This window comes from Tachyglossus aculeatus, chromosome 11 (genome assembly GCF_015852505.1).
Source record: "Tachyglossus aculeatus isolate mTacAcu1 chromosome 11, mTacAcu1.pri, whole genome shotgun sequence".
Taxonomy (NCBI): domain Eukaryota; kingdom Metazoa; phylum Chordata; class Mammalia; order Monotremata; family Tachyglossidae; genus Tachyglossus; species Tachyglossus aculeatus.
In genome coordinates, this window is record NC_052076.1 from 38,223,580 (window position 1) to 38,251,534 (window position 27,955).

At 45.4% G+C, this 27,955-nt stretch overlaps 1 protein-coding gene across 3 annotated transcripts in view; it reads left to right on the forward strand.

Annotated features, from left to right (window-relative positions):
- Positions 1-27,955, forward strand: part of LOC119934250 (c-Maf inducing protein) — a 318,415-nt gene that overhangs the window by 175,480 nt on the left and 114,980 nt on the right. For all 3 annotated transcript variants that reach the window (XM_038753682.1, XM_038753683.1, XM_038753684.1), the window contains exon 2: positions 23,570-23,695. In XM_038753682.1, the coding sequence (XP_038609610.1) occupies positions 23,570-23,695 (126 nt within the window). The remainder of the gene's footprint in view (positions 1-23,569; positions 23,696-27,955) is intronic.

The following is a 27,955-nucleotide window of genomic DNA, read 5'->3' on the forward strand; positions in this document are numbered from 1 at the left end:
CAGAGAAGTTAAGTGACTCACCCAAGGTCATACGACAGATAAGTGGCAGGGCTGGCATTGGAACCCAGGTCCTCTGGCTCCCAAGTCTGTGCTCTTTCCACTAGGCCTTGCTGTTTCCTGCATCTCTGTGCCTTCTTTCCTTCCTCCCCTACAGGTTGCGACTCTCCCTGATGGAAAAAAATCACTATTCTTCCAGTGGGAAAGTTGGAGGCCCAGGTGGGTTTTGACTAAAGCCTATAAAACCATGAAGGGGATAGATAGGGAGTAGATGGAATTATTGTTCACAAATTCCCACAGCCCCCAGATGAAGGAACCCCTAATGAAGCTCAAAGCCAGTAACATAGAGGTGGACATACTGGTCTGTCCCGGGAGAACACCGAGTCTGAATGGGCCCTACCTCTTGAGGCTTTAAGGACCACCTCTTCTGGCCCATATGATAAGTTCCAGAATTGCCATTTTTTAAACACTATGGCCCAGACAAAGCAGACTCCAAGTCATTCCATCTTGTGTATATTATACTCCCCCTACCAAATATCCCAAGTTCCTTATGACCTCGGTGGTGTTCCTCAGGCAAGCCAAAGGCTGTAAAGAAATTAATTGTTCCTGGGTAATTCCTTCAAAGTCTTCACCACGCCTAAGCTTTCTGACAATATCTGGCTCAGGCAGCCGTTTCTATTTCAATTACCATTTTCTCAAACCAACGCATTTACAGCGGTCGGTGTCAGGAAATCCCGAGTCCTGTTTATGTCCGAGTTTCCACCACCAGGTCATAAGGAACCTGGGATATTTGGTAGGGAGAGTATAATATACACAAGATGGAGTGACTTGGGGTCTGCTTTGTCCGGGCCGTAGTGTTTGGAAATGGCAATTCTGGGATTTATCATATGGGCCGGAAGAGGTGGTCCTTAAAGGCTCAAGAGGTAGGGCCCATTCAGTTAGGAAATCCCGAGTCCTGTTTATGTCTGAATTTCCACCTCGGGGGATGGCTACAGTGCAAGATCCAGTTCCAAACTCCTGGCATCTCCAGGGCCTCGGGCCTCAGGGATTCTGTGACCAGGAAAACCAGCATTCATTCATTCAGTCGAATTTATTGAGCACTTACTGTGTGCAGAGCACTGTACTAAGTGCTTGGGAAGTCCAAGTTGGCAACATCTAGAGACGGTCCCGCCCCAACAGTGGGCTCACAGTCTAGAAGGGGGAGAGCAGACCCTGGGCCAGAATCCGCTGTTGCGGTTGAATATTTCTGGAGGTTTCACGGTGGGCTGAGGTCCCAGTTCCCCTTCCGGCACAACCCCTGACGTTGTCCAGAACTAGCTGATTCTTCCAGTAATGCAGCGGTTGGGATCCTGATGTGCCCTGCGTGAAGGAAACCTTGGCCTTTGACGGGCACCTTCCCGTTTCCCCTGGCATTGTATCGCCTCCTTCTCCGGGTAGCCGCGCTCTGGTGGAAGAACCCTCCCTGTCCCCATCGGTGTTCTCCCCAAAACCCAAAATGAAAACATGGGGAGTCATGATTGTAGTCATAGTAATAATAATAATAATAATGATGATGGCATTTATTAAGCGCTTACTATGTGCAAAGCCCTGTTCTAAGCGCTGGCTTACTATGTGCAAAGCACTGGGGAGGTTACAAGGGGTTCACAGTCTTCATCCCCATTTTACAGATGAGGTCACTGAGGCCCAGAGAAGTGAAATGACTTCCCCAAAGTCACACAGCTGACAGGTGGTGGAGCTGGGATTTGAACCCATGACCTCTCACTCCAAAGCCCGGGCTCTTTCCACTGAGCCGTGCATAGTATTCATGTCTGCTGTGTGACCTTGGGCAAGTCACTTCACTTCTCTGAGCCTCAGTTACCTCACCTGTAAAATGGGGATTAAGACTGTGAACCCCACATGGGACAACCTGATCACTTTGTATCCCCTCCAGCGCTTAGAACAGTGCTTTGCACATAGTAAGTGCTTAACAAATGCCAACATTATTTATTATTATTATTATTATTATTATTATTATGAAGCACTTACTGTGTGCAGAACTGGACTGGGAATTAGATGAGAATTAGATATAGTCTCTGGCTGTGTAACGGGCGAGTTGACTGTACTTACCGTGAGAATTAGGAAATGGTTAATTTCCTTGCTATAGCTGAGTATATTCTCTCTCTTCACTCCCAAGAGGTTCACCTGTCCGGCTCATTGGAAAAGAGCCCGGTCTTTGGAGTCAGAGGTCATGGGCTCAAATCCTGGCTCCGCCACTTGTCAGCTGTGTGACTTTGGGCAAGTCACTTCACTTCTCTGTGCCTCAGTTACCGCATCTGTAAAATGGGGATTAAGACTGTGAGCCCCACGTGGGACAACCTGACCACCTTGTAACCTCCCCAGCGCTTAGAACAGTGCTTTGCACATAGTAAGCGCTTAATAAATGCCATCAAAAAAAACAAACTGTCATGACCAGGGCTCCAGGAGGGTAGCCTAACCTTGGCATCCTTACCAGCAAGACGGATGCAGACTTTTGGGGGCCCTGGTCTAGGACAAGGAGGTCAAAGAAAATCTCACAAATACGTTCTCGGAGCTTGGAAAATGCTTTTTGGGGCCAGTGATAAGAAACGCTCACTGTGTGCGAAGCACTGTAACTAAGTGCTTAGGAGAGCATAATATAACAATAAACACATTTCCTGCCCACAACGAACTTGCAGCTCGGAGAAATAACTCAGCATGCTTGCTATAGCTTGCTGTAGTAGGGCAATGCGTCAAACTGGTTGTTACCAAGATTTCTGGACGTTCACTGGGCCATCTCACGCCCTTCTTTCGTTCTTTTGTGATGGTAGATGCTAACAACACACTTTCTGGGAGCAGAGGGAGCTGAGTAGTTACCTGGTTACTTAGTGGAAAGAGCAGGGGCTGAGCCAGAGGACCTGGACTTGCCTTCTGAGTGACTTTGGGCAAGTCATTTCACATCCTCTTTGCCTCAGTTTCCTCATCCTTAAAATCAATCAATCAATCAATCGTATTTATTGAGCGCTTACTGTGTGCAGAGCACTGTACTACGCGCTTGGGAAGTACAAGTTGGCAACATATAGAGACAGTCCCTACCCAACAGTGGGCTCACGGTCTAGAAGGGGGAGACAGAGAACAAAACCAAACATACTAACAAAATAAATAGAATAGAATATGTACAAGTAAAATAAATAAATACATAGAGTAATAAATATGTACAAACATATATACATATATACAGGATATACATATATACAGGGATTCAATACCTGTTGTCTCTGCTACTTAGACTGTGAGCCCTATGTGGGAGAGGGACTGTGTCCAACTTGATTATCTTGTATCTATCCCAGTACTTAGACCAGTGATTGACACATTATGAGCGCTTAACAAATACTATAATCATCCCCTCCACTCTATGGAAGTATTCTCCCATCCAACCAGGGATAATAATAATAATAACAGCAACAATAATAATAATAATAATAGTAATATAGTGCTTGTTAAGTGCTTACTATGTTCAAAGCCCAGTAGTAAATGCTGGGACAGGTACAAGATAATCAGATTGGACCCAGTCCCTCTCCCACATGAGACTCATAGTCTAAAGAGGACGGAGTGGAACTCAATACCCATTTTTCAGATGAGGAAACTGAGGCACAGAGAAGTGAAGTAACTTAGCCAGGGTCACCCAGAAAACAAGTGGTAGAGTCAGGATAAGAACCCAGGTCCTCTAACTTCCAAGCCTGTGCTTTTTCCACTAGGCCATCCTGCTTCTTCCCACGGGTGCCCACGCCGGCCCCTCCGTTTTTTCCCCTCTGGCTTCTCCTCCCTATAGGATTGAGGATCTTTGGGTGGCGGGGGGGGAGCGATACCTCACACACGGGGGTGGGAATGCCAATCCCCTCCCCGCTTCAGGAGACGCGGGCACCCGGAGGTGTGTCCTGAACCCCCACGGTAGGGTGAGGCGTCTCAATCCAGGAGCTTCCCAGACAAAAGTGGAGCTCTCTTAGCATTTACTTTAATTCCCTCTTGTAAATCACAGCCTCTCAAGGCCGCATTCGTTTTTGCAGCTCAGTAGCCTGGCACTCTGAGAAACCATGTGGAATCTGCCGCCTCGGGAAGTGGCGTAGATTGAAAACATCAATAGATTCAAGGAGGGTCATGGCTGATGAGGCCAGCAGGGTTATAAGAGGGGAAAGTTTGGGATGTTTGGAAGTACTCCCCCTTCAAGGATCTTTGGGGCCTCTGTTCGCGATTGAACACTGGACGGGCTGTTCCATCGGTTTGACCCACTTTGGCATTCTTCGTGTTTTGAATGCTGGGCCGTGATTCTCTTGTAGAACATTTCGGTAGCTGTTTTTCTCTCTCTTCACTCCCAAGAGGTTCAGCTGTCATGACCAGGGCTCCAGGAGGGTAGCCTAACCTTGGCGTCCTTACCAGCAAGACAGATGCCGATTTTGGGGGCCCCTGGTCTAGGACAAGGAGGTCAAAGAAAATCTCACAAATACGTTCTCGGAGCTTGGGAAATGCTTTTTTTGGGCCAGTGATAAGAAATGCTTACTCTGTGCGAAGCACTGTAACTAAGTGCTTAGGAGGGTATAACACTAACATTCCCTGCCCACAAAGAGCTTGTTTGGGGCCCCTAGTCTAGGACAAGGAGGTCAAACAAAATCTCACAAATACGTTCTCGAGCTTGGGAAATGCTTTTTTGGGCCAGTGATAAGAAATGCTTACTGTGTGCGAAGCACTGTAACTATGTGCTTAGGAGAGTATAATATAATAATAAACACATTCCCTGCCCACAACGAGCTTGTTTGAGACCCCTGGTCTAGGACAAGGAGGTGAAAGAAAATCTCACAAATACGTTCTCGGAGCTTGGAAAATGCTTTTTTTGGGCCAGTGATAAGACACACTTACTGTGTGCGAAGCACTGTAACTAAGTGCTTAGGAGAGTATAATATAACAATAAACACATTCCCTGCCCACAACGAGCTTGTTTGGGGCCCCTGGTCTAGGACAAGGAGGTCAAAGAAAATCTCACAAATACGTTCTCGGAGCTTGGGAAATGCTTTTTTGGGCCAGTGATAAGAAATGCTTACTGTGTGCAAAGCACTATAACTAAGTGCTTAGGAGAGTATAACAATAAACACATTCCCTGCCCACAGCGAGCTTGTTTGGGGCCCCTGGTCTAGGACAAGGAGGTCAAAGAAAATCTCACAAATACGTTCTTGGAGCTTGGAAAATGCTTTTTTAGGCCAGTGATAAGAAACGCTTACTGTGTGCGAAGCACTGTAACTAAGTGCTTAGGAGAGTATAATATAACAATAAACACATTCCCTGCCCACAACGAGCTTGTTTGGGGCCCCTGGTCTAGGACAAGGAGGTCAAACAAATTCTCACAAATTCGTTTTCGGAGCTTGGGAAATGCTTTTTTGGGCCAGTGATAAGAAACGCTTACTGTGTGCGAAGCACTGTAACTAAGTGCTTAGCAGAGTATAATATAACAATAAACACATTCCCTGCCCACAAAGAGCTTGTTTGGGGCCCCTGGTCTAGGACAAGGAGGTCAAACAAATTCTCACAAATACTTTCTTGGAGCTTGGGAAATGCTTTTTTTGGGTCAGTGATAAGAAACGCTTACTGTGTGCGAAGCACTATAACTAAGTGCTTAGGAGAGTATAATATAATAATAAACACATTCCCTGCCCACAAAGAGCTTGCAGCTCGGAGAAAGAACTCAGCATGTTTGTGCCGGTCCATTGTACGCGAGGCTTCACTGACTTGAGTGGACGTTGTCTATCAGGTGGATTTGGGTGTCCATTTCTCCCCAAACTGGGGGCATGGATGTGATATTATGTTGTGTCGACTGTGGGGTGTGATGGGCATTTAATTGAGACTTTCTAAACAGCCCTGTTAAATCCTCCTTTTAAAGGCCTCTAAATCCTCGGGCCATATCAGGAGATATTTCTCTTTTGTCCGGACCAATTTGCACCAGGCACGAAAGGAATCAGACGGGGGTGAATTCCATGGTCTCCTCTTCTTCTCGGTTTATTCTGCCCTGTTTAGTTTGCTCTAACCTCATTCATTCATTCATTCAATCGTATTTATTGAGCGCTTACTGTGTGCAGAGCACTGTACTAAGCGCTTGGGAAGTACAAGTTGGCAAAATCTAGAGACGGTCCCTACCCAACAGTGGGCTCACAGTCTACACTTCCTCTGGAGAAAGTGTACCGACTTCCCAGATGTGGCCAACCAGCTAGGGAGAGTTTGCTTGGGAGGAGGAGTTTCCTTGTATTTTCCCAAGTGTTTTTATACTTTCTCAAGGCCTCAGTACCGTGTTCTGCCCACAATAAACCCTCAATACCATTGATGGATCGATAGACTGATTGATTAAAGGGGAAAAAAGTGAAAGAGGCCCAAAAAGAGAAATAACTTGGGAATCGCACTCATTATATCCAACTTTGATACCCATCCCTGGTGCCATTAATCTCCTTCCAGTTTAAAGGCCTACGCCTGTGCAGATGGAATTTGTTTTGATTTTCGGGAAAATTGCCACTTGCGCCCACTTCTCAGGGAACCGAAAAGTGTTTGGAGTTCTTGGCAGCCCATTATTGTTGATTTGAGAGAAGAGTGTTTTCAAGTTTTCAAATCCTAACCAGTTATTGGTGTCTTATCTGACAGGTGGGATGGGAATAGGGGAAAGGGAAGGAAGCAACGTGGCTCAGTGGAAAGAGTGTGGGCTTGGGAGCCAGAGGTCTTGGGTTCGAATCCTGCCTTCCCCACATGTCTGCTGTGTGACCTTGGGCAAGTCACTTCACTTGCCTCCATCTTACCTCCTTCCCTTCCCCACAGCACCTGTATATATGTATATATGGTTGTACATATTTATTACTCTATTTATTTATTTATTTATTTTACTTGTACATTTCTATCCTATTTATTTTATTTTGTTGGTATGTTTGGTTCTGTTCTCTGTCTCCCCCTTTTAGACTGTGAGCCCCCTGTTGGGTAGGGCCTGTCTCTATGTGTGGCTAATTTGTACTTCCCAAGCGCTTAGTACAGTGCTCTGCACATAGTAAGCGCTCAATAAATACGATTGATTGATTGATTGATTGATTCACTTCTCTGTGCCTCAGTTCCCTCATCTGTAAAATGGAGATTAAGACTGTGAGCCCAACACGGGACAACCTCATCTCCTTGTGTTCCCCCCAGCACTTAGAACAGTGCTTTGCACATAGTAAGCGCTTAACAAATACCAACACTATTATTAAGGGAGGGGAAGAGCAGTGGATTTGCCGGGAACCAAGTTGTTGAGGAGGAGAGTGAAGGAAGGGGGAAAAGGGGTGGAATGGCAACCGCAGTCGTCCCCATCCATCCCCTCGGGAAATGCTGACCGATGCCTGGGCTGCAGGGGGAAAGACTTGGATTCGAAAGCCTGGCACGAGGGGATCGGCCCAGTCTGGCCCTCGGTAGTCCTCCCTTGAGAGGAGACCATGTGCACTGATCGGAAGCAGCATGACGTAGTGACTAGGGCATGGACCTGGGAATGAGAAGGTCATGGGTTCTAATCGCGGCTCTCCCACTTGTCTGCTGTGTGACCTGGGGCAAATCACTTCACTTCCCTGGGTCTCAGTTAGCTCATCTGTAAAATGGGGATTGCGACTGTAAGCCCCACGTGGGCTAGGGAGTGGGTCCGACCTGATTTGCTTGCATCCACCGCGGCACTTAGTAAGGTAAGGTGCCTGGCACATCGTAAGTGCTTAACAAATGTAATAATAAAATCTCTAATTCACCTTGTTGGGCGAGATGCTAGCCTTAGTGACCCTACAGTAGTAACCAGAGACATAGTAATAGTCAGAGAAGCAGTCATAGTCAGAGAAGCAGCGTGGCTCAGTGGAAAGAGCCTGGGCTTTGGAGTCAGAGGTCATGGGTTCAAATCTCGGCTCCTCCACGTGTCAGCTGTGTGACTTTGGGCAAGTCACTTTACTTCTCTGGGCCTCAGTTCCCTCATCTGTAAAATGGGGATTAAGACTGTGAGTCCCACGTGGGACAACCTGATCGCCTTGTACCCTCCCCAGCGCTTAGAACAGTGCTTTGCACATAGTAAGCGCTTAATAAATGCCATCATTATTTTTATTATTATTAATAATAATAATAATATTACTCTGTCTCTGGTTACTACTGTAGGGTCACTAAGGCTAGCATCTCTACCAAGAAGGTGAATTAGAGATTTTAGGCAATTATCTACATGTTTCAGGCTAAAATATATGCCACCGAGGAGAAAAAACCTGGGTGATTCAGATTGGCTGAGTACATTGGATGATCATTCAACTTCCCATGCTACTTTGAGTGGGTAGGCCAAGTGTTTTGATTTTGAGCCCAGTCTAAGCTTCTGCTCAAAAACACTAATGTCTCCTGTCAAGCTTCAACCTCCTCTTAGAGCACTTTGTATCATAAGAGCTGTACCGGGAAGGTCACACTGCATTTTGCCTTCCACGTGCTTTCTCAGCTGAAATTGCCTTTGTATGAAGCCCACACCTTGCATTTACCAGCGCTTAGAACAGTGCCCAGCGCTTAGAACAGTGCTTTGTACATAGTAAGTGCTTAATAAGTGCCATCATTCTTATTATTATTATCAGAGCACCTTAAAAAGCAGCAGAAAAAATACAGTATTTCCAATTCAGTTCAAGCATATTGAGCGCTTACTGTGTGCAGAGCACTGTACTAAGTGCTTGAATAATGATGGCATTTCTTAAGCGCTTACTATGTGCCCAGCAATGCTCTAAGCACTGGGGTAGATACACGGTATTCAGGTTGTCCCACATAGGGCTCACAGTCTTAATCCCCATTTTACAGATGAGGGAACTGAGGTACAGAGAAGTGAAGTGACTTGGCCAAAGTCACACAGCTGACAAGTGGCGGAGCCGGGATTAGGACCTACGACCTCCAGCTCCCAAGCTCCAGCGCTTAGAACAGTGCTTTGCACAGAGAAGCAGCGTGGCTCAGTGGAAAAGAGCCCGGGCTTTGGAGTCAGAGGTCATGGGTTCAAATCCCAGCTCCGCCAGTTGTCAGCTGTGTGACTTTGGGCAAGTCACTTCACTTCTCTGGGCCTCAGTTACCTCATCTGTAAAATGGGGATGAAGACTGTGAGCCCCCCATGGGACAACCTGATCACCTGGTAACCTCCCCAGTGCTTAGAACGGTGCTTTGCACATAGTAAGCGCTTAATAAATGCATCATTATTATTATTGTTATAGTAAGCGCTTAATAAATGCCATTATTATTATGCTCTTTCAACTAAGCCACGCTGCTTCTCAGTCAAGCAACGTCTGAAACGCTCTTAGAAGAACAAGAATAAGATTCAGATTATAGGAAGCAGTGTGGCTCAGTGGAAAGAGCCCGGGCTTTGGAGTCAGAGGTCATGGGTTCAAATCCTGGCTCTGCCAATTGTCAGCTGTGTGACTTTGGGCAAGTCAGTTCACTTCTCTGGGCCTCAGTTACCTCATCTGTAAAATGGGGATTAAGACTGTGAGCCCCCCCGTGGGACAACATGATCCCGTTGTAACCTCCCCAGCGCTTAGAACAGAACAGTGCTTTGCACATAGTGAGCACTTAATAAATGCCATCATTATTATTATTATTATTATTATATTCAGGTAGTGGGTTATAGGAGAGGAAGTTATTCCAGAGATCTGACTCTGTCTAAGGTCAGTTGGAGAGAAATAGGATGAAAGAGCGCCAAGTGCTTGATAAAACCAAAATGGTAGAATGGAAGGGGGGTTTTTGGAATCCCGTTCTGCTTGCCTAGCCTTGCGGTGACCGAACCGTCTGTATATGTTGCCAACTTGTACTTTCCAAGCGCTTAGTACAGTGCTCTGCACACAAGAAGAGCTCAGTATATACGATTGAATGAATGAATGATCTGATTATCTTGTATCTATCAGTACTTTGGATGTGATTAATTATGGTAGTTAAGTGTTTTGTTCTCTGTCTCCCCCTTTTAGACTGTGAGCCCATTGTTGGGTAGGGACTGTCTCTGTGTGTTGCCATCTTGTACTTCCCAAGCGCTTAGTCCAGTGCTCTACACACAGTAAGCGCTCAATAAATATGATTGATTGATTGGTTGATTCCTTCAGAGAAGTATTTTGGCCTAGTGGAGAGAGGATGGCCCTCTATCACACAGCTGACAAATGGAAGAGCCGGGGGTAGAACCCAGGTCCTTCTTGTTCTCAGGGCCATGCTCTATCCACTATCGATCAATCAATCAATCGTATTTATTGAGTGCTTACTGTGTGCAGAGCACACAGTAATTAATCACATCCAAAGTACTGATAGATTCAAGATAATCAGATCATTCATTCATTCAATCATATATACTGAGCTCTTATTGTGTGCAGAGCACTGTACTAAGCGCTTGGGAAGTACTGTGTGCACAGTAAGCGCTCAATAAATATGATTGAATGAATGAACCGTATTGCTCGAGAAACGTGCTGGCTGGCTTCCGTGAAGAGTGGCCATGGTCAGAAGTTGCCGGAAATCCTGCCGATCTCAAGGGGTTGAGGGGCTGGTGTCCGCAACGGATTATCGGACTGGCCAGTGGTGTTGATTCCTGTGTCCTTTTGCAGATTTGGATGTGTATTAGCGCCAGCCACGAGAGGTTAAATGCTTGTCCCCGTGCCCCGGTGAATATTAGCAGCTTCAGCCCAGTTTGCAGTTGCAGAAACAGGATTTGTTTCACCTCCTCCAGTTCACCTCCTCCAGGAGGCCTTCCCAGACTGAGCGCCCTCCTTCCCATCCCCCTCTTCCCCCTCTCCATCCCCCCCGCCTTACCTCCTTCCCTTCCCCACAGCACCTGTATATATGTATATATCAATCAATCAATCAATCATATTTATTGAGTGCTTACTGTGTGCAGAGCACTGTACTAAGCGCTTGGGAAGTCCAAGCTGGCAACGTATAGAGACAGTCCCTACCCAACAGTGGGCTCACAGTCTAGAAGGGGGAGACAGACAACAAAACCAAACAATCAATCAATGAATCAATCGCATTTATTGAGCACTTACTGTGTGCAGAGCACTGGACTAAGCGCTTGGGAAGTACAAGTTGGCAGCGTAGAACCAAACATACTAACAAAATAAAATAAGTAGAATAGATAGGTACAAGTAAAATGAATAAATAAATAACTAGAGTAATAAATATGTACAAACATATATACATATATATAGGTGCTGTAGGGAAGGGAAGGAGGTAAGATGCGGGGGATATGTTTCTACATATTTATTACTCTATTTATTTGTTTTACTTGTACGTATCTATTCTATTTATTTTATTTTGTTAATATGTTTGGTTTTGTTCTCTGTCTTCCCCCTTCTAGACTGTGAGCCCACTGTTTGGTAGGGACCGTCTCTGTATGTTGCCAACTTGTACTTCCCAGGCGCTTAGTACAGTGCTCTGCACACGGTAAGCGCTCAATAAATACGATTGAATGAATGAATGAATTGGGGAAATGTTGGGTCATTGGAATAGGAGGGTATCTCTGTGGCCCCGATGACTGAATGGGGTTAGAAATCCCTGTTTATTTTGACAGGGAAACTCACTTCTTGTCCTTTCCCCCTTTTAGACTGTGAGCCCACTGTTGGGTAGGGACTGTCTCTATATGTTGCCAACTTGTACTTCCCAAGCGCTTAGTACAGTGCTCTGCACACAGTAAGTGCTCAATAAATACGATTGATTGATTGATTGAGAGCAAAGACACAATATAATGAAATGTGTTCGTCTCTTTGAGGGGGAAGATTTCAGAATGGTTGGTGTATTGGTAAATTCCTTTTTAAACACAATCACACAGTAATTAATGACATGAACAAAACCTGAGACCTGAGGCCCGTTAGGGTAGTCGACCTTGGAGTCCCAGGATAGATATTTTCTGATTGCAGTGGCATTTATTGAGCACTTACTGTGTGCAGAGCACTGTAGTAAGCATTTTTTAATAGCATTTATTAAGCGCTTACTATGTGCAAAGCACTGTTCTAAGCGCTTAGGAGGTTACAAGGTGATCAGGTTGTCCCACGGGGGGCTCACAGTCTTCATCCCCATTTTCCAGATGAGGTAACTGGGGCCCAGAGAAGTGAAGTGACTTCAATCAATCAATCAATCGTATTTATTGAGCGCTTACTGTGTGCAGAGCACTGTAGTAAGCATTTTTAATAGCATTTGTTAAGCGCTTACTATGTGCAAAGCACTGTTCTAAGCGCTTAGGAGGTTACAAGGTGATCAGGTTGTCCCACGGGGGGCTCACAGTCTTCATCCCCATTTTCCAGATGAGGGAACTGAGGCCCAGAGAAGTGAAGTGACTTCAATCAATCAATCAATCCTATTTATTGAGCGCTTACTGTGTGCAGAGCACTGTACTAAGCGCTTGGGAAGTCCAAGGCGGCAACATATAGAGACGGTCCCTACCCAACAGCGGGCTCACAGTCTAGAAGGGGGAGACAGAGAACAAAACCAAACATACTAACAAAGTAAAATAAATAGAATAGATATGTACAAGCAAAATAAATAAATAAATGAATGAATAAATAGAGTAATAAATATGTACAAACATATATACATATATACAGGTATATAGGTACACCCAGTTACAGCGTAGAGACAGTCCCTACCCAACAGTGGGCTCACAGTCTAGAAGGGGGAGACAGAGAACAAAACCAAACATACTAACAAAATAAAATAAATAGAACAGGTATGTACAAGTAAAATAAATAAATAGAGTAATAAATATGTACAAACATATATACAGGTGACTTGCCCAAAGTCATGCAGCTGACAAGTGGTGGAGTCAGGATTTGAACCCGTGACCTCTGACTCCAAAGCCCGGGCTCTTTCCACAGAGCCATGCTGCTTCTCCATTTGGGAGAGTACGATACAACATAGCTGGTAGACGTGTTCCCTGCCCTCAAGGAGTTTACAGTCTAAAACTTGGATTAATTTGCGTCGGTTAAGGGAACTGCAGTCCATTTTCTGAGCTCCACTTCCACTCAAAGCAGAGTGGCTTCATAGAAAACGTCCCAGACTCACCCCTTAGACTTCATCATCATCATCATCATTGTCAATCGTATTTATTGAGCGCTTACTATGTGCAGAGCACTGTACTAAGCGCTTGGGAAGTACAAATTGGCAACATATAGAGACAGTCCCTACCCAACAGTGGGCTCACAGTCTAAAAGGGGGCAGGGACGGAGAACAAAACCAAACATACTAACAAAATAAAATAAATACAATAGGTATGTACAAATAAAATAAATAAATAGAGTAATAAATATGTACAAACATATATACATATTGTGCACCTTTTAAATTAGGGCCACTAGTTCAGGAGCTCACTGTGGGCAGGGAATGTGTCTGTTTATTGTTATATTGTACACTCCCAAGCGCTTAGTACAGTGCCCTGCACACAAATACGCTCAAAAAATGAACGAATGAGTGAATATGTCCTTTCTTCTGGTATATTCCCACTCTTTCACCTGCCAACCGAAGTGCAAAGCAATTCTATGTTTCTAGGGCACTAGTCCTCACTGATAGTGGCCGCTGATACCACACCGTGCTTTGTGGTTACTGTTTATCTTCACAGGCTGTCAATTTGGTTCATTCATTCATTCAATTGTATTTATTGAGCGCTTACTGTGTGCAGAGCACTGTACCAAGCGCTTGGTAAGTACAATTCAGCAACAGAGACGAGCCCTACCCAACAACGGGCTCACAGTCTAGAAGGGGGAGACAGACAACGGAACAAGTAGACAGGCATCAATAGCATCAAAATAGATAAGTAGAATTATAGCTATATACGCGTCATTAATAAAATAAATAGAATAATAAGTATGTACAAATATCCACAAGTGCTGTAGGGTGGGGAAGGGGGTACAGCAGAGGGAGGGAGTAGGGGTGTTGGGGCGGGGAGGAGGAGCAGTATTCTACTTCATCTTGATGTATTCGGACTACTCCCTGGTATATCTTTTTGTATTCATTCAATCAATCGTATTTAGAGCGCTTACTGTGTGCAGAGCACTGCCTAAGCGCTTGATCTCATCCTCCCACTATTTTGTACATTTACCTCTGCAAGTCCCCACTAGACTGTAAGCTGACAACCCACTGCTCTGTTTGTGCACTATGAAAACTTTTGACTATTCAGTTATTTATTCAGCTATTTCACCCCAATACAATTCCTTATATAGCCCATTAATAATAGTAATAATGGCATTTATTAAGCACTTACGATGTGCAAAGCATGTTTTCCCTGTGTTCCCCCATCCCTCTGCTGCTGTGCACTGTTTAGGGATGAGCAGACGTTCATTGTTCTACCCCCGGCCCACGTCATCCCCCGGGCCTGGAATGCCCTCCCTCTGCCCATCCGCCAAGCTAGCTCTCTTCCTCCCTTCAAGGCCCTACTGAGAGCTCACCTCCTCCAGGAGGCCTTCCCAGACTGAGCCCCGTCCTTCCTCTTCCCCTCCTCCCCCTCTCCATCCCCCCATCTTACCTCCTTCCCTTCCCCATAGCACCTGTATATATGTATATATGTTTGTACATATTTATTACTCTATTTTATTTTGTTAGTATCTTTGGTTTTGTTCTCTGTCTCCCCCTTCTAGACTGTGAGCCCACTGTTGGGTAGGGACTGTCTCTATATGTTGCCAACTTGTACTTCCCGAGCGCTTAGTACAGTGCTCTGCACACAGTAAGCGCTCAATAAATACGATTGATGATGATGATGATTGTTTTCCCTGTGTTCCCCCATCCCTCTGCTGCTCTGCCTTGTTTAGGGTTGAGCAGAGCTAACTCTCTTTATTTATACTCTATTTATTTATTTATTTAATTTATTTGTACATATCTATTCTATTTATTTTATTTTGTTAGTATGTTTGGTTTTGTTCTCTGTCTCCCCCTTTTAGACTGTGAGCCCACTGTTGGGTAGGGACTGTCTCTATATGTTGCCAATTTGTACTTCCCAAGCGCTTAGTACAGTGCTCTGCACATAGTAAGCACTCAATAAATACGATTGATGATGATGATGATGATTGAAAGGGGCCTGGTTTTTAACTCTCTCCCTGTATTCAGCACAGAGTTTATTTGTTGAGATTCACCGAGCCTGCTCTCTTCTGCCTTCCATTTGGGATGGGGACAGCAGCTTACCATTTTTTATTGAATTTGTTAAGGGCTTACTATGTTCTAAGCACTGTACCAAGTACTGGGGCAGATACAAACTAATCAGGTTGGTTGCATTCATGTCCCACATGAGGCTCCCAGTCTTAATCTCCAATTTACGGATGAAGTAACTGAGGGACTTGCTCACGCTCTCACAGGAGGAAAGTGCTGGAATTGGGATTAGCACCCCTGTCCGCCGATTTCCAGGCCTCTGTTCTTTCCTCTGTATTCTCCCAAGCGCTTAGTACAGTGCTCTGCCACAGTAAATGCAGCCTGGCTCAATTCATTCATTCATTCATTCATTCAATCGTGTTTATTGAGTGCTTACTGTGTGCAGAGCACTGTACTAAGTGCTTGGGAAGTACAAGTTGGCAACATATAGAGATGGTCCCTACCCAACAGTGGGCTCACAGTCTAGAAGGGGGAGACAGACAACAAAACAAAACATATCAACAAAATACAATAAATAGAATAGTAAGTGCTTAATAAATACCATACAAAAACAGACTTTCTCTCCTCCTCCTTCAGGAGAAATGTGGTTCTGTGGCATGAGACGGTGAAGGGCAGAAATCCATGGTATCATTTCAAAGCAAGCGCAGACTATAGGCTCGGATCATTTTCCTAGCAGTGATTTGTCAAGGTCACACATCTGGGGCCTCAATGGAAAGAGCCCGGGCTTTGGAGTCAGAGGTCATGGGTTCAAATCCCAACTCCGCCAATGATCGTGCCGTGGGGCTGAATAAAGGGTGCAAATGCATTCTAGTTATTGATTATCCTATTTGACTAATAATAATAATAATAGTGTTGTGGCACCTACTATGTACCAAGCTGAGGTAGATACAAGGTAAGGAGATGGGACACAGTCCCCATAGGAAGGTGAATATGGAATCCCCATTTTATTCATGTGGAAACTGAGGCCCAGAGAGGTGAAGTGATTTGCTCAAGGTCACCCGGCGGCCAAGTGGCAGAGCGGGGGGTTGTAACCCAGGCCCTCTGACTCCCAGCCCGGGGGTCTTTCCACCATGTGGCGAAAAGTTAGGACTGTTCAGAAAATAAGGGACTGTAAGCTCGTTGTGGGCAGGGAATGGGTCTGTTTATTGTAATATTGTATGCTCCCAACCGCTTAGGACAGTGCTCCGCACGAAGTAAGCCCTATTGAGAGCTCACCTCCTCCAGGAGGCCTTCCCAGACTGAGCCCCCTCCTTCCTCTCCCCCTCCCCATCCCCACCGCCTTACCTCCTTCCCCTCCCCACAGCACCTATATATCTATATTTATACATATAAAATATACAAAAATATACAAACATATATACACACACACACATATATGTGTGTGTGTGTGTGTGTATATATGTTTGTATATTTTTATTACTCTACTTATTTTACTTGTACATATTTATTCTATTTATTGCATTTTGTTAATATGTTTCATTGTCTGTCTCCCCCTTCTAGACTGTGAGCCCGCCGTTGGGTAGGGACCGTCTCTAGATGTTGCCAACTTGGACTTCCCAAGCGCTTCATACAGTGCTCTGCACACAGTAAGCGCTCAATAAATACAGTTGAATGAATGAGTGAATCAACCTTGTGACTTTGGGCAAGTCACTTCACTTCTCTGGGCCTCAGTTCCCTCATCTGTAAAATGGGGATTAAGACTGTGAACCCCCCGTGGGACAACCTGATCACCTTGTAGCCTCCCCAGCGCTTAGAACAGTGCTTTGCACATAGTAAGCGGTTAGTAAATGCCATTATTATTACTATTATTATGATGATGATGATGATTGAGAAGCAGCATGACCTACTGGAAAGAGCCCCACGTGGGACATGGACTGTGTCCAACTTGATTACCTTGTATCTACTCTAGCGCTTGGAATAATGCTTGGCACATAGTAAATGCTTAATAAATACCATAAACACACACACAAACACTCACACACACAAAAGATTAACTGATAACTATTCCTGAACAAGGCTGTGGATTCCTTCCCTAGCTTTTTATCAGCCCATTCTTCCTCTCGAAGGGGAGACAGCCAACCTGCTCAAGAAGGCTCCCTTGCCGTGTCTCCCAGAGTAATACCTCTATCCATATTGCTTAGGAAATGTTCCCGACCTTTCCATTCCTTTTGCTTGACAATCTAAAGGAAATGGCATTCAAGAGGTGAGTGTTTCAGTGGGATTCCCCCTCACAAACCATGGAAATCTCCGTTGGTAATGTGGAGTTTGTGGGCCAAGCACCGAGGGGAAGAACATGAAAGGAATTGGCATTTTTCCCCGTTCTACAAAAGGAATTTGGATGTTCCAGGATTTCAGGCAGAAGAACACCCAGTTCTCTTGTCAGGCACGGTTTCATCATGTGTTTGAGACGGAACGCCGTTGGGAATTAGGGAACATTCTTCCGACAACGTGCTTCTGTAAGGCTAGAACACGATGTGAGGTTGGAAGAGACGGTTGCGCCCCCGTGCCGGAATGCAAGTTTTTCCTCAGCGTGGGGTCGCCAAGAACGTCACTCCATCCCCCTCATCTTACCTCCTTCCCTTCCCCACAGCACCTGTATATATGTATATATATTTGTACATATTTATTACTGTATTTATTTATTTTATTTGTACATATCTATTCTATTTATTTTATTTTGTTAGTATGTTTGGTTTTGTTCTCTGTCTCCCCCTTTTAGACTGTGAGCCCACTATTGTGTAGGGACTGTCTCTATATGTTGCCAACTTGTACTTCCCAAGCGCTTAGTACAGTGCTCTGCACACAGTAAGCGCTCAATAAATACGATTGATGATGATGACGATGAGAACCGAGCGGATGGCTACTTTGCAGAACTGAGTGTACGGTTCTTGCCTCGTCCCCATGTGAATGACCTGATAGACAACAGGGGGTTTCACTTTTTCATCTGTGTTCCGTCAGTGTTTTCTAGAAGGAATTTTCTAGAAGTTGAGTCTGTTGGTTTCTCACCGGGTGACATGATGCCAAACAATGTTGGAACATTATTAGGGCTGTGGGTGTCCGCTTATTTAACAGTGCCACAAGCCGGGTATCTGGAAATGCGGATGAGTGGCGTAGGAGATTCTCGTTCCTTCCTTTAGAAAGCATCTTCTCGTGAGTCGCAGCGCGTCTTTTTGATTCCTGAGCCTTTGGAAAAGATCGTGTACTGTCAGAGCCCGGATTAACTTTCCCTGCCCCTTGTGAGTATGTAGAAGTTTGTTTAATGAAGCCTGTGGCGAATTGTCAGGCATCCGATCTTGCTGGGCTCAAAACAGGGAGAGTTCACACTGTGTTGGCTAAATTGCATCGTGAAATAACATCAGTTGGCCCAGACCCAATGGCTTGGTCTACGCTGGCCAGTGATTCTTCTGCTTTGGTGCAAGCTCCTTACTCAGTTGTGGCTTTCAAATCTCTACCACTTTTTGCTCTACTTTCCCACCCCTTCCCGTTCCCAGGGTGTTTGCCTCCTCCTGACACTTGGAGTTGGCCCCTGTAGCTCTAAGAAATAGTTGAACATGTTACTTAAGAGTGGCATAGAGCCTCCATGAAAGGTTTTTTTTCCACATGTGGCTGTAAGGTAGGGGTGAGCAAGAGAACGAGCCGCGTTTGTATGGCTATATTTAATGTGAATTTGTTTCAGTAGGAGGAATCCACCTTCCTCTTTCATGTGGAAATGCTCAGAGGTTAGTAGTTTGAGCGAGGTTTTGCTAAAATACTCTCAATGGTTTCATTGTAACACAGGCAGAGTAAAATTTCCCAGTTTCTTTGTTCTTCAGTCAGCTCAGCTTTGGCGCTCTTTAAGGAAGAATAACTTCTTTTTCATTCAACCTGAGTACAAGGCCATTTCAAAATCAATTTCTAAGCTAGGTCGAGATGGGTCCAAGTACTGTTCTGAAGCCTGTAGCGTTTTAACCAGAAACTGCACCAAATGTTTTTCACTTCTGGCTTGACAACACGAAACTGACCATCTTTCTGTCATGCGTCATTCTCCTGACGGCCTCGTCATCTTTCCGAGGAGATTGTTTCAATCTGTCCCATTTCTGCAATCTGTCCCATTTCTGGGCACTCAGCTCGCCTGGGAGAACCTGGATTTCCACATTGGTTCCCACCAAATCTCATTTGTTTTCATGGTCACCGGGGGGTTCTTACAGCTAAATTAGGATTGCCGCAGTTTATATGACTGGAAATGCGTTTTGTATTGATCCTTGTGTTGTTGGGTAACCATGACCAGGAAGCGCAGTGGATAGTCTGAATTCTTCATCCAGCATCATAGGCCAGTCCTGTATTTTCTCCATACATTTTTCCAAGTTAGGAATTTCATTGGCCGGTCCTGTATTTCTCCATACATTTTTCCAAGTTAGGAACTTCTTGCGGGAATGAAATGTCCAGCAAGCATCGACGACTTCGGCATGTACCCATGAAACAAACACTCCTGCTCCCCCAAGAATATTTACAAAAGATTTTTTTATATCTTGCAGAACACTTTCATTGCTTTTGAAACATTCCACTTGTGCTCTTAATTTATTAATCAGTCAATAATAGTAATAATCGAGGTATTTGTTAGGTGCTTACTCTGTGCCACACACTGAGCCCCACGTGGGACAACTTGATCACCTTGTAATATGTATACCTGTATGTATGTTTGTACATATTTATTACTCTACTTATTTATTTATTTATTTATTTATTTATTTATTTATTTTACTTGTACATATCTATTCTATTTATTTTATTTTGTTAGTATGTTTGGTTTTGTTCTCTGTCTCCCCCTTTTAGACTGTGAGCCCACTGTTGGGCAGGGACTGTCTCTGTATGTTGCCAATTTGTACTTCCCAAGCGCTTAGTACAGTGCTCTGCACACAGTAAGCGCTCAATAAATACAATGATGATGATGATGGTTGTAACCCCCTCCAGCGCTTAGAACAGTGCTCTGCACATAGTAAGCGCTTAATAAATGCCATTATTATTATTATTATTATTATCATTATTACTAAGCACTGGGGTAGATACAAGATAATCAGGTTGGATACAGTCCCAGATAGGACTCACAGTCTTAATCCCCGTTTTTCGGATGAGGTAACTGAGGCCCACGCCCGTGCAGGTATTTCCTGAGTGCTTACTGTGCGCAGAGCATCTTATTAAGTGCTTTGGGAGCGTACTATACGATAGAGTTCATTCATTCATTCAGCCGTATTTATCGAGCGCTTACTGTGTGCAGAGCGCTGTACTAAGCGCTTGGGAAGTACAAGTTGGCAACATAGAGAGACGGTCCCTACCCAACAGCAGGCTCACAGTCTAGAAGTGATGTCTTACTGTTGATGCTTTGCAAGGAGAGCACTTGATCCGGAAATTTTCAGGAGAGCTGAACAGTCCGAGCGGTCTTAGTCTCGCTCAGTGATTCTCGTATGAATCTTGCATTTGGTTTTGAAAGACCACAGGAGACCTGAGCCCACTGTTGGGTAGGGACCGTCTCTATATGTTGCCAACTTGTACTTCCCAAGCGCTTAGTATAGTGCCCTGCACACAGTAAGCACTCAATAAATACGATGGATTGATTGATTGATTGGCCGCACCACTTGCCTGGGTGACTTCGGACGAGTCACTTAACTGCTCTGTGTCTCTGTTTCTCCAGTTGTAAAATGGGGATCAAATATCCGTTCCTTAGACTTTAGCACTCTGCGCACGGCAAGTATTCAATATCTACCTCTGGTCCTCATGACGCATTCTTTATATAATAGATGAAATTAATCACCCAAATTTAACCATCAAAACATTCCACAAGCTGTTGAGAGTAAAGAATGTGTCTATCAACTCCGGTATAATGTAGTCCCCCAAGTGCTTCGTACAGTGCTCTGCACACAGTAGGTGTTCAGTGAGTATGTTTTATTGATCGATTGTTTGGACTCTGAGCCCCATGTGGGACAGGGCCTGTGTCAGGTCGGATTATCTTGTTATGTAATAATAATAATGATAGCATTTATTAAGCGCTTACTATGTGCAAAGCACTGTTCTAAGCTCTGGAGAGGTTACAAGGTGATCAGGTTGTCCCACGTGGGGCTCACAGTCTTAATCCCCATTTTCCAGATGAGGTAACCGAGGCCCAGAGAAGTGAAATGACTTGCCCAAAGTCACCCAGCTGACAACTGGCGGAGCCGGGATTTGAACCCATGACCTCTGACTCCAAAGCCCGTGCTCTTTCCACTGAGCCACGCTGCATTTAGCACAGTGCTGGGCACATAGTGAAAGGTTTAACAAGGATCAGAATTAAGCCCAAATCCTCAGAGTGGGAATGTTTCCAGCTCCTTTCCCCCCTTCATGCCGGGGCACACAGGAAGATCCTTCCTTCATCCCTCTGCCAAAGGGGAGAGGGGCTGTCATTTGCTGCCCCATTAAAGGGGCCCAAGGAAGTAAGGGCATCACGCTCCTGGCCCCAGCCCTTATACCCCGATCTGTTTCCCTTTCAATCAATCAATCAATCAATCAATCGTATTTATTGAGCACTTACTTTGTGCAGAGCACTGTACTAAGCGCTTGGGAAGTCCAAGTTGGCAACATATAGAGACAGTCCCTACCCAACAGTGGGCTCACAGTCTAAAAGTGGCTATGTGTGTTCAAGCACTGGTCTCCACTTGAATAATAATAATAATGGCATTTATTAAGTGCTTACTATGTGCAAAGCAAACCCCAAGACTAGCTTAGTCCACCAGCTTCCTGTCCACAGTGTGGGAGGAGGTGAGACCCTCTGAGCCTTTCTGAAAATGCCCCAGAGCGTTCAAGGATTCTTTCTTCCCCCTTTTAGACTGTGAGCCCACTGTTGGGTAGGGACCGTCTCTATATGTTGCCAACTTGTACTTCCCAAGCGCTTAGTACAGTGCTCTGCACACAGTAAGCGCTCAATAAATACGATTGATTGATTGGTTGATTGATTGACTATGCCCAGAAGCAGAGTTCTGTGATTGCCGCTTGCCCACGGGCCCCCGGCCAGTAGAGGACAAGTGTCCAAATGCCCGCCGAGACGTTCAGGCCCACTCTGTATGAATAGCGGTTTTTCCAGCGCCAAGCAAACCTTGATGGTTTTAGGAGAAAGAATCAATCAGTCAGTCGTATTTATTGATCACCTACCGTGTTCCCAGCGCTGAACTAAACGCTAATCCCCTTTGTCATCTCGGGATTCCTTGCCGGTCATGCCCCCCCCCGCCGAGAAATCAGAGTTTACTTGTAAAATTTTGATTTAAAATTGTATTTCTCCCATTCTCTGGCTTCAATTGGGTTAACTGGAAAACAACTCTAGATTTCAGTGGCACGAGTGGATCGTGCCAGCACGGGGGATTCTTGAAAGGCGTGGAGAGTGGCCTGTGGGGACCACTGCTCCCTGAGACCCCAAAAGCTCTGACTGTTACATAAATAGTACCCCGGAGCTCCATATCCATGATGATGAGGATACATAATGAAGGATTACGTGGCATTCCTCCGTAATAGAGCCCGAGGGGCTCAGTGTTCGGAGAAGCAGCGTGGCTCAGTGGAAAGAGCACGGGCTTTGGAGTCAGAGGTCATGGGTTCGAATCCCGGCTCCGCCCCATCTGCTGTGTGACCTTGGGCAAGTCACTTAACTTCTCTGAGCCTCAGTTCCCTCAGCTGTAAAATGGGGATTAAGACTGTGAGCCCCACGTGGGACAACCTGATCACCTTGTATCCCCCCAGCGCTTAGAACAGTGCTTTGCACATAGTAAGTGCTTAACAAATGCCATCATTATTATTATTATTATTATTATGACTAAGGGTCCACAGCTCTCCTCTCCGGGAACTCTTCGGGTGAATTTCTGCCCCATTTCTCCCCACTTCCCCCATGGTGACCTGGCTAGCAGGACAGTAGCCTCCTGCTCCTGTTTCCAGTCAATCAATCCATTAATCGGTGGTATTTATTGAACATTGACTGTGTGTAGGGCACTGAACTAAGCGCTGGGGAGAGTCCAATACAACAGAGTTAGTAGACACATTCCCTGTATCCGTACAGTGCTTGGCACGTAGGAAGCCCTTAAGCACTTAGTACAGTGCTCTGCACACAGTAAGCACTCAATAAATACGATCGATTGATTGATTGATTAAATACCCATGAAAAAAAGAGAAAGAGGAACCCCCGGGTAACAGTGTTTACACCTTCAAGCTTCAGTTCCAAATGTTCCGGCATTTGACTCCACCCCATCTAACGGGTCTCTCCAACTTTCATCGGTGTTTGTGGCTTACTGATCAATCAATCATATTTATTGAGCGCTTACTATGTGCAGAGCACTGTACTAAGCACTTGAATACTGATGCATCTTTCGAAATCTCGTTGGACCCATCTTACTTCAGTTCTCTAAACCAATGCGTGCTTCTTTTTTTTGTTGTTTTCTTGCAGCCAACCGGGTACATGGAAAACTCTGTTTCCTACAGTGCGATTGAAGACGTTCAGCTGCTGTCCTGGGAGAACGCTCCTAAGTACTGTTTACAGCTTACAGTTCCCGGGGGGACCGTTTTACTTCAGGTACAGTTGATAAACATGAGCAAGCAATTTATCTCACTCTCCACACTCTTTCCCCTTCAGTCCTTCCGTTATTTCTTCCCTCTGTCCACTCCTCTCTTCTACTTTCTTTTCTCGTTCTTCTGTATGTTTTCCCTCTGCTCTCTCACTTTCCCACTCTCCTCGCCTCTTTCCTTCCCCCTTTCCCTCCCTCCTTCTATGGCTTCTTTTCCTTCTCCCACCCTGGATCCCTTTCTGCCTGTCACATATACCTGTATATATGCTTGTACATATTTATTACTCTATTTATTTATTCTATTTATTTTATTTTATTCTACTTATGTACTTCCCAAGCGCTTAGTCCAGTGCTGTGCACACAGTGAGCGCTCAATAAATACGGTTGATTGATTGATTGATTGTCAAATCAGTGAATCAACTAATCATCAATGTGCCGACTGTGTGCAGAGTACTGTTCTAAAAGCTTGGGAGAGGGTAATACAACAGATTTGGTAGACACTTTCATTCATTCATTCTTTCAATCGTATTTATTGAGCGCTTACTGTGTGCAGAGCACTGGACTAAGCGCTTGGGAAGTCCAAGTTGGCAACATCTAGAGACGGTCATCATCATCATCAGTCGTATTTATTGAGCGCTTATTGTGTGCAGAGCACTGGACTAAGCGCTTGGGAAGTCCAAGTTGGCAACATATAGAGACAGCCCCTACCCAACAGTGGGCTCACAGTCTAAAAGGGGGAGACAGAGAACAAAACCAAACATACTAACAAAATAAAATAAATAGAATAAACATTGAGCCAACCTACTACTGACTCTACCTCGCCGCTGACCACTCGCCCACTTCCTCCCTCTGGCCTGGAATTCCTTCCTCTTTGTCAAATGTGTGGCCAAGTCTAGAGATGATCGACCTTCATAGCCAAGTTGGCTGGTACTGCCCGGATGGTGAAAAGAGCAGACACGTTCATGTGGAGAAGGTGGACACGTTCATGTTCTTTTAGACTGTGAGCCCACTGTTGGGTAGGGACTGTCTCTATATGTTGCCAATTGGTACTTCCCAAGCGCTTAGTACAGTGCTCTGCACATAGTAAGCGCTCAATAAATACGATTGATGATTGATGATGATGATGTGGAGGAGACTTGCCCTTTTCCTCCTTCCCCCGAACCCACCTACTAGGTTTGAAAATGGAGTGACTGGTTTACCTCCCCGGGGCTGGCCCCTGGTCTTCAAGACCCAAACGAACCTTGTCGGAGAAGATCCGGAGAGCCTGTTAGCCCTGCTGGCCCCTTCTCCTGGGCCTAGGGTTTGTTGCGGGGCACCAGGAGGGCACTCGCAGATCATAATAATAATAATAATGGCATTTATTAAGCGCTTACTATGTGCAAAGCACTGTTCTAAGCACTGGGGAGGTTACAAGGTGACCAGGTTGTCCCACGTGGGGCTCCCAGTCAATCCCCGTTTTCCAGGTGAGGGAACTGAGGCCCAGAGAAGTGAAGCGACTGGCCCCAAGTCACCCAGCTGACAAGTGGCGGAGCCGGGATTTGAACCCATGACCTCTGACTCCAAAGTCCGTGCTCTTTCCACTGAGCCACGCTGCTGCACGCACCTGGGCTGTCCCAGAAGGGAAAGATGTGTGTTACTTGGGTCGTGTGATGTAATATAATGACGTCATACAGAACCTCTTGTAGGAATTGTCAGCATGTCCCCTGGTGACCTCCGATCTCCCCGCCGCTTCAAAGCCGATGCGTTCGTTACTCTTGCACGTCCCTGGGAACAACAGTGCCATTTTCTAGCCATTTATTCATTCAGTCGTATTTATTGAGCGCTTACTGTGTGCAGAGCACTGTACTGAGCTCTTGGGAAGTACAAATCGGCAACATAGAGAGACGGTCCCTACCCAGCAACGGGCTCACAGTCTAGAAAGGGGGGAGACAGACCACAAAACAAAACAAGTAGATAGGTGTCAATACCATCGGGGACCGTCTCTATATGTTGCCAACTTGTACTTCCCAAGCGCTTAGTACAGTGCTCTGCACACAGTAAGCGCTCGATAAATACAATTGAATGAATGAATGAATACCATCAGAATAAATAGAATTGTAGCTATATATTTATCATTAATAAAATAAATATAGTATGTACAAATAAAATAAATATAGTAATAAATATGTACAAATATATACAAGTGCTGTATCTCTCCCCCTCCTCCCCCTCCCCATCCCTCCCGCCTTATCTCCTTCCCCTCCCCACAGCACCTGTATAGATGTATATATGTTTGCACATATTTATTACTCTATTTTACTTGTACATATTTATTCTATTTATTTTATTTGGTTTATGTGTTTTGTTTTGTTGTCTGGCTCCCCCTTCTAGACTGTGAGCCCGCTGTTGGTTAGGGACCGTCTCTATATGTTGCCGACTTGGACTTCCCAAGTGCTTAGTACAGTGCTCTGCACACAGTAAGCGCTCAATAAACGCGATTGAATGAATGAAAAAGTGCTGTGGGGAGTGGAAGAGGGTGGGGAGCGATGGGGAGGAGGAGGAGAGGAAAAAAGGGGGAGTTCAGTTAGGGAAGGCCTCCTGGAAGAGGTGAGCTCAGTAGGGCTTTGAAGGGAGGAAGAGAGTTAGTTTCTCTAGTTCAGACAATTAACCTCTGGATTCACTAAATGTAATTCTGTTAGATTTTAAAAGTTTTAAAACAAAGTTAGGCATTTTAGCCTGAACAAAATATCCGACACAGTTAAGCTAACGTTAAGACAGCAGCGTAACTGTATGAATTCAAAGAAGCGCAGGACAGACTCAAAATTAAACCAATACTTCACCAGATTTCAGCCTACTGTGTGGTTCACCTTCATGCTCAAAAGCAGATGCCATCATTTTCATAATCCTGTGTACAGCACTGCAATCCAAGGGAAGATCAAAAGGTCCTATGATGAGGCTTTTGCTTGACCTCTCTTGAACGTTTCCCAGATCGTCACTCTTTGAGGAAAGGTCTTGTTGAGACCCAGACACTTTGCCGCTGAAGTTTTCCATTGTGTACAGATAATCCATGTAGACAGCCCCAAACCTCTGCATTCCAGCTATCTCTGTGTATGTCTCCTTATGGTGAGTCGCATCCAGAATGAATTCCGCACGAGTGCCGTTATTTTCTGGACTTCTGCAATCAAAAAGGGAATTCGTAAGGTATGTCATCCCTTTGGTGCTGAAACTTTCACCACAAAGGAAGAAACGGGCTTCCTCTTCACTTCTGTTCATATTCTCTTCAAAGTCTTTAACTTCCATAATTCCTTTAAGACACATAGCTTGGCAACCTACGAAGCCTTTCTGGCAATCAAAGAAAGGTTCTCCCATCATAAAAGCCTCAATTGCCGCTCCTTCTTGCTCCCAGCGTAGTACTTCTTCGGATTTTACTTTCTGCGGGCCCTGAGTCTTGACAGGAGGAGCTGAGGTGGAGGGTGGCCAGATGCTTAAGATTAAATCAATCGATCGTATTTATTGAGTGCTTACTGTGTGCAGAGCACTGTACTAAGCGCTTGGGAAGTACAAGTTGGCAACATATATTAAAGCAGCGTGGCTCAGTGGAAAGAGCCCGGGCTTTGGAGTCAGAGGTCGTGGGTTCAAATGCCGGCTCCACCACTTATCAGCTGTGTGACTTTGGACAAGTCACTGAACTTCTCTGGGCCTCAGTGACCTCATCTGGAAAATGGGGGTGAAGACCGTGAGCCCCCCATGGGACCACCTGATCACCTTGTTAACCTCCCCAGCGCTTAGAACGGTGCTTTGCACATAGTAAGCGCTTAATAAATGCTATCATAAATGCTATCATTATTATTATTAAAATATGGGGCAGAGAGGAGTTTAGTGCCATGCCAGTAGTGGACAATGGACAGACCAGCTGAAAACTGTCTGGTGTGAAACTGGACATGTGGCCATCCTACCCGCTACTGGCCTGCCCTGGGTGGCTGAGAGTGGAGCATTGGGGGGCAACTGGCAACTTTAGCCCAACTTCCTCCAGTGTAAAGGGGATGAGTTGGGTGGCCAAGCCCAGCCTTTCCTTAGGTGGAAAATGAGGGGCGCTTCCTAGACTCCCAGCGGCTTGGGCAAGGCCCCAGAAGCCCTCAGGCTGAGTGACCGAGTGTTGCTGGGCCTGCCCTTAAGGCGTGTTGGGCGGGCATGGGAGAAACCCATCCCTCAAAGCTGCTTTTCCCTTGACTGAAAGCCACATCCAGGGCAGTTCTGGACAGAGCGGGGCATCCGTGTCCGAGGAACGG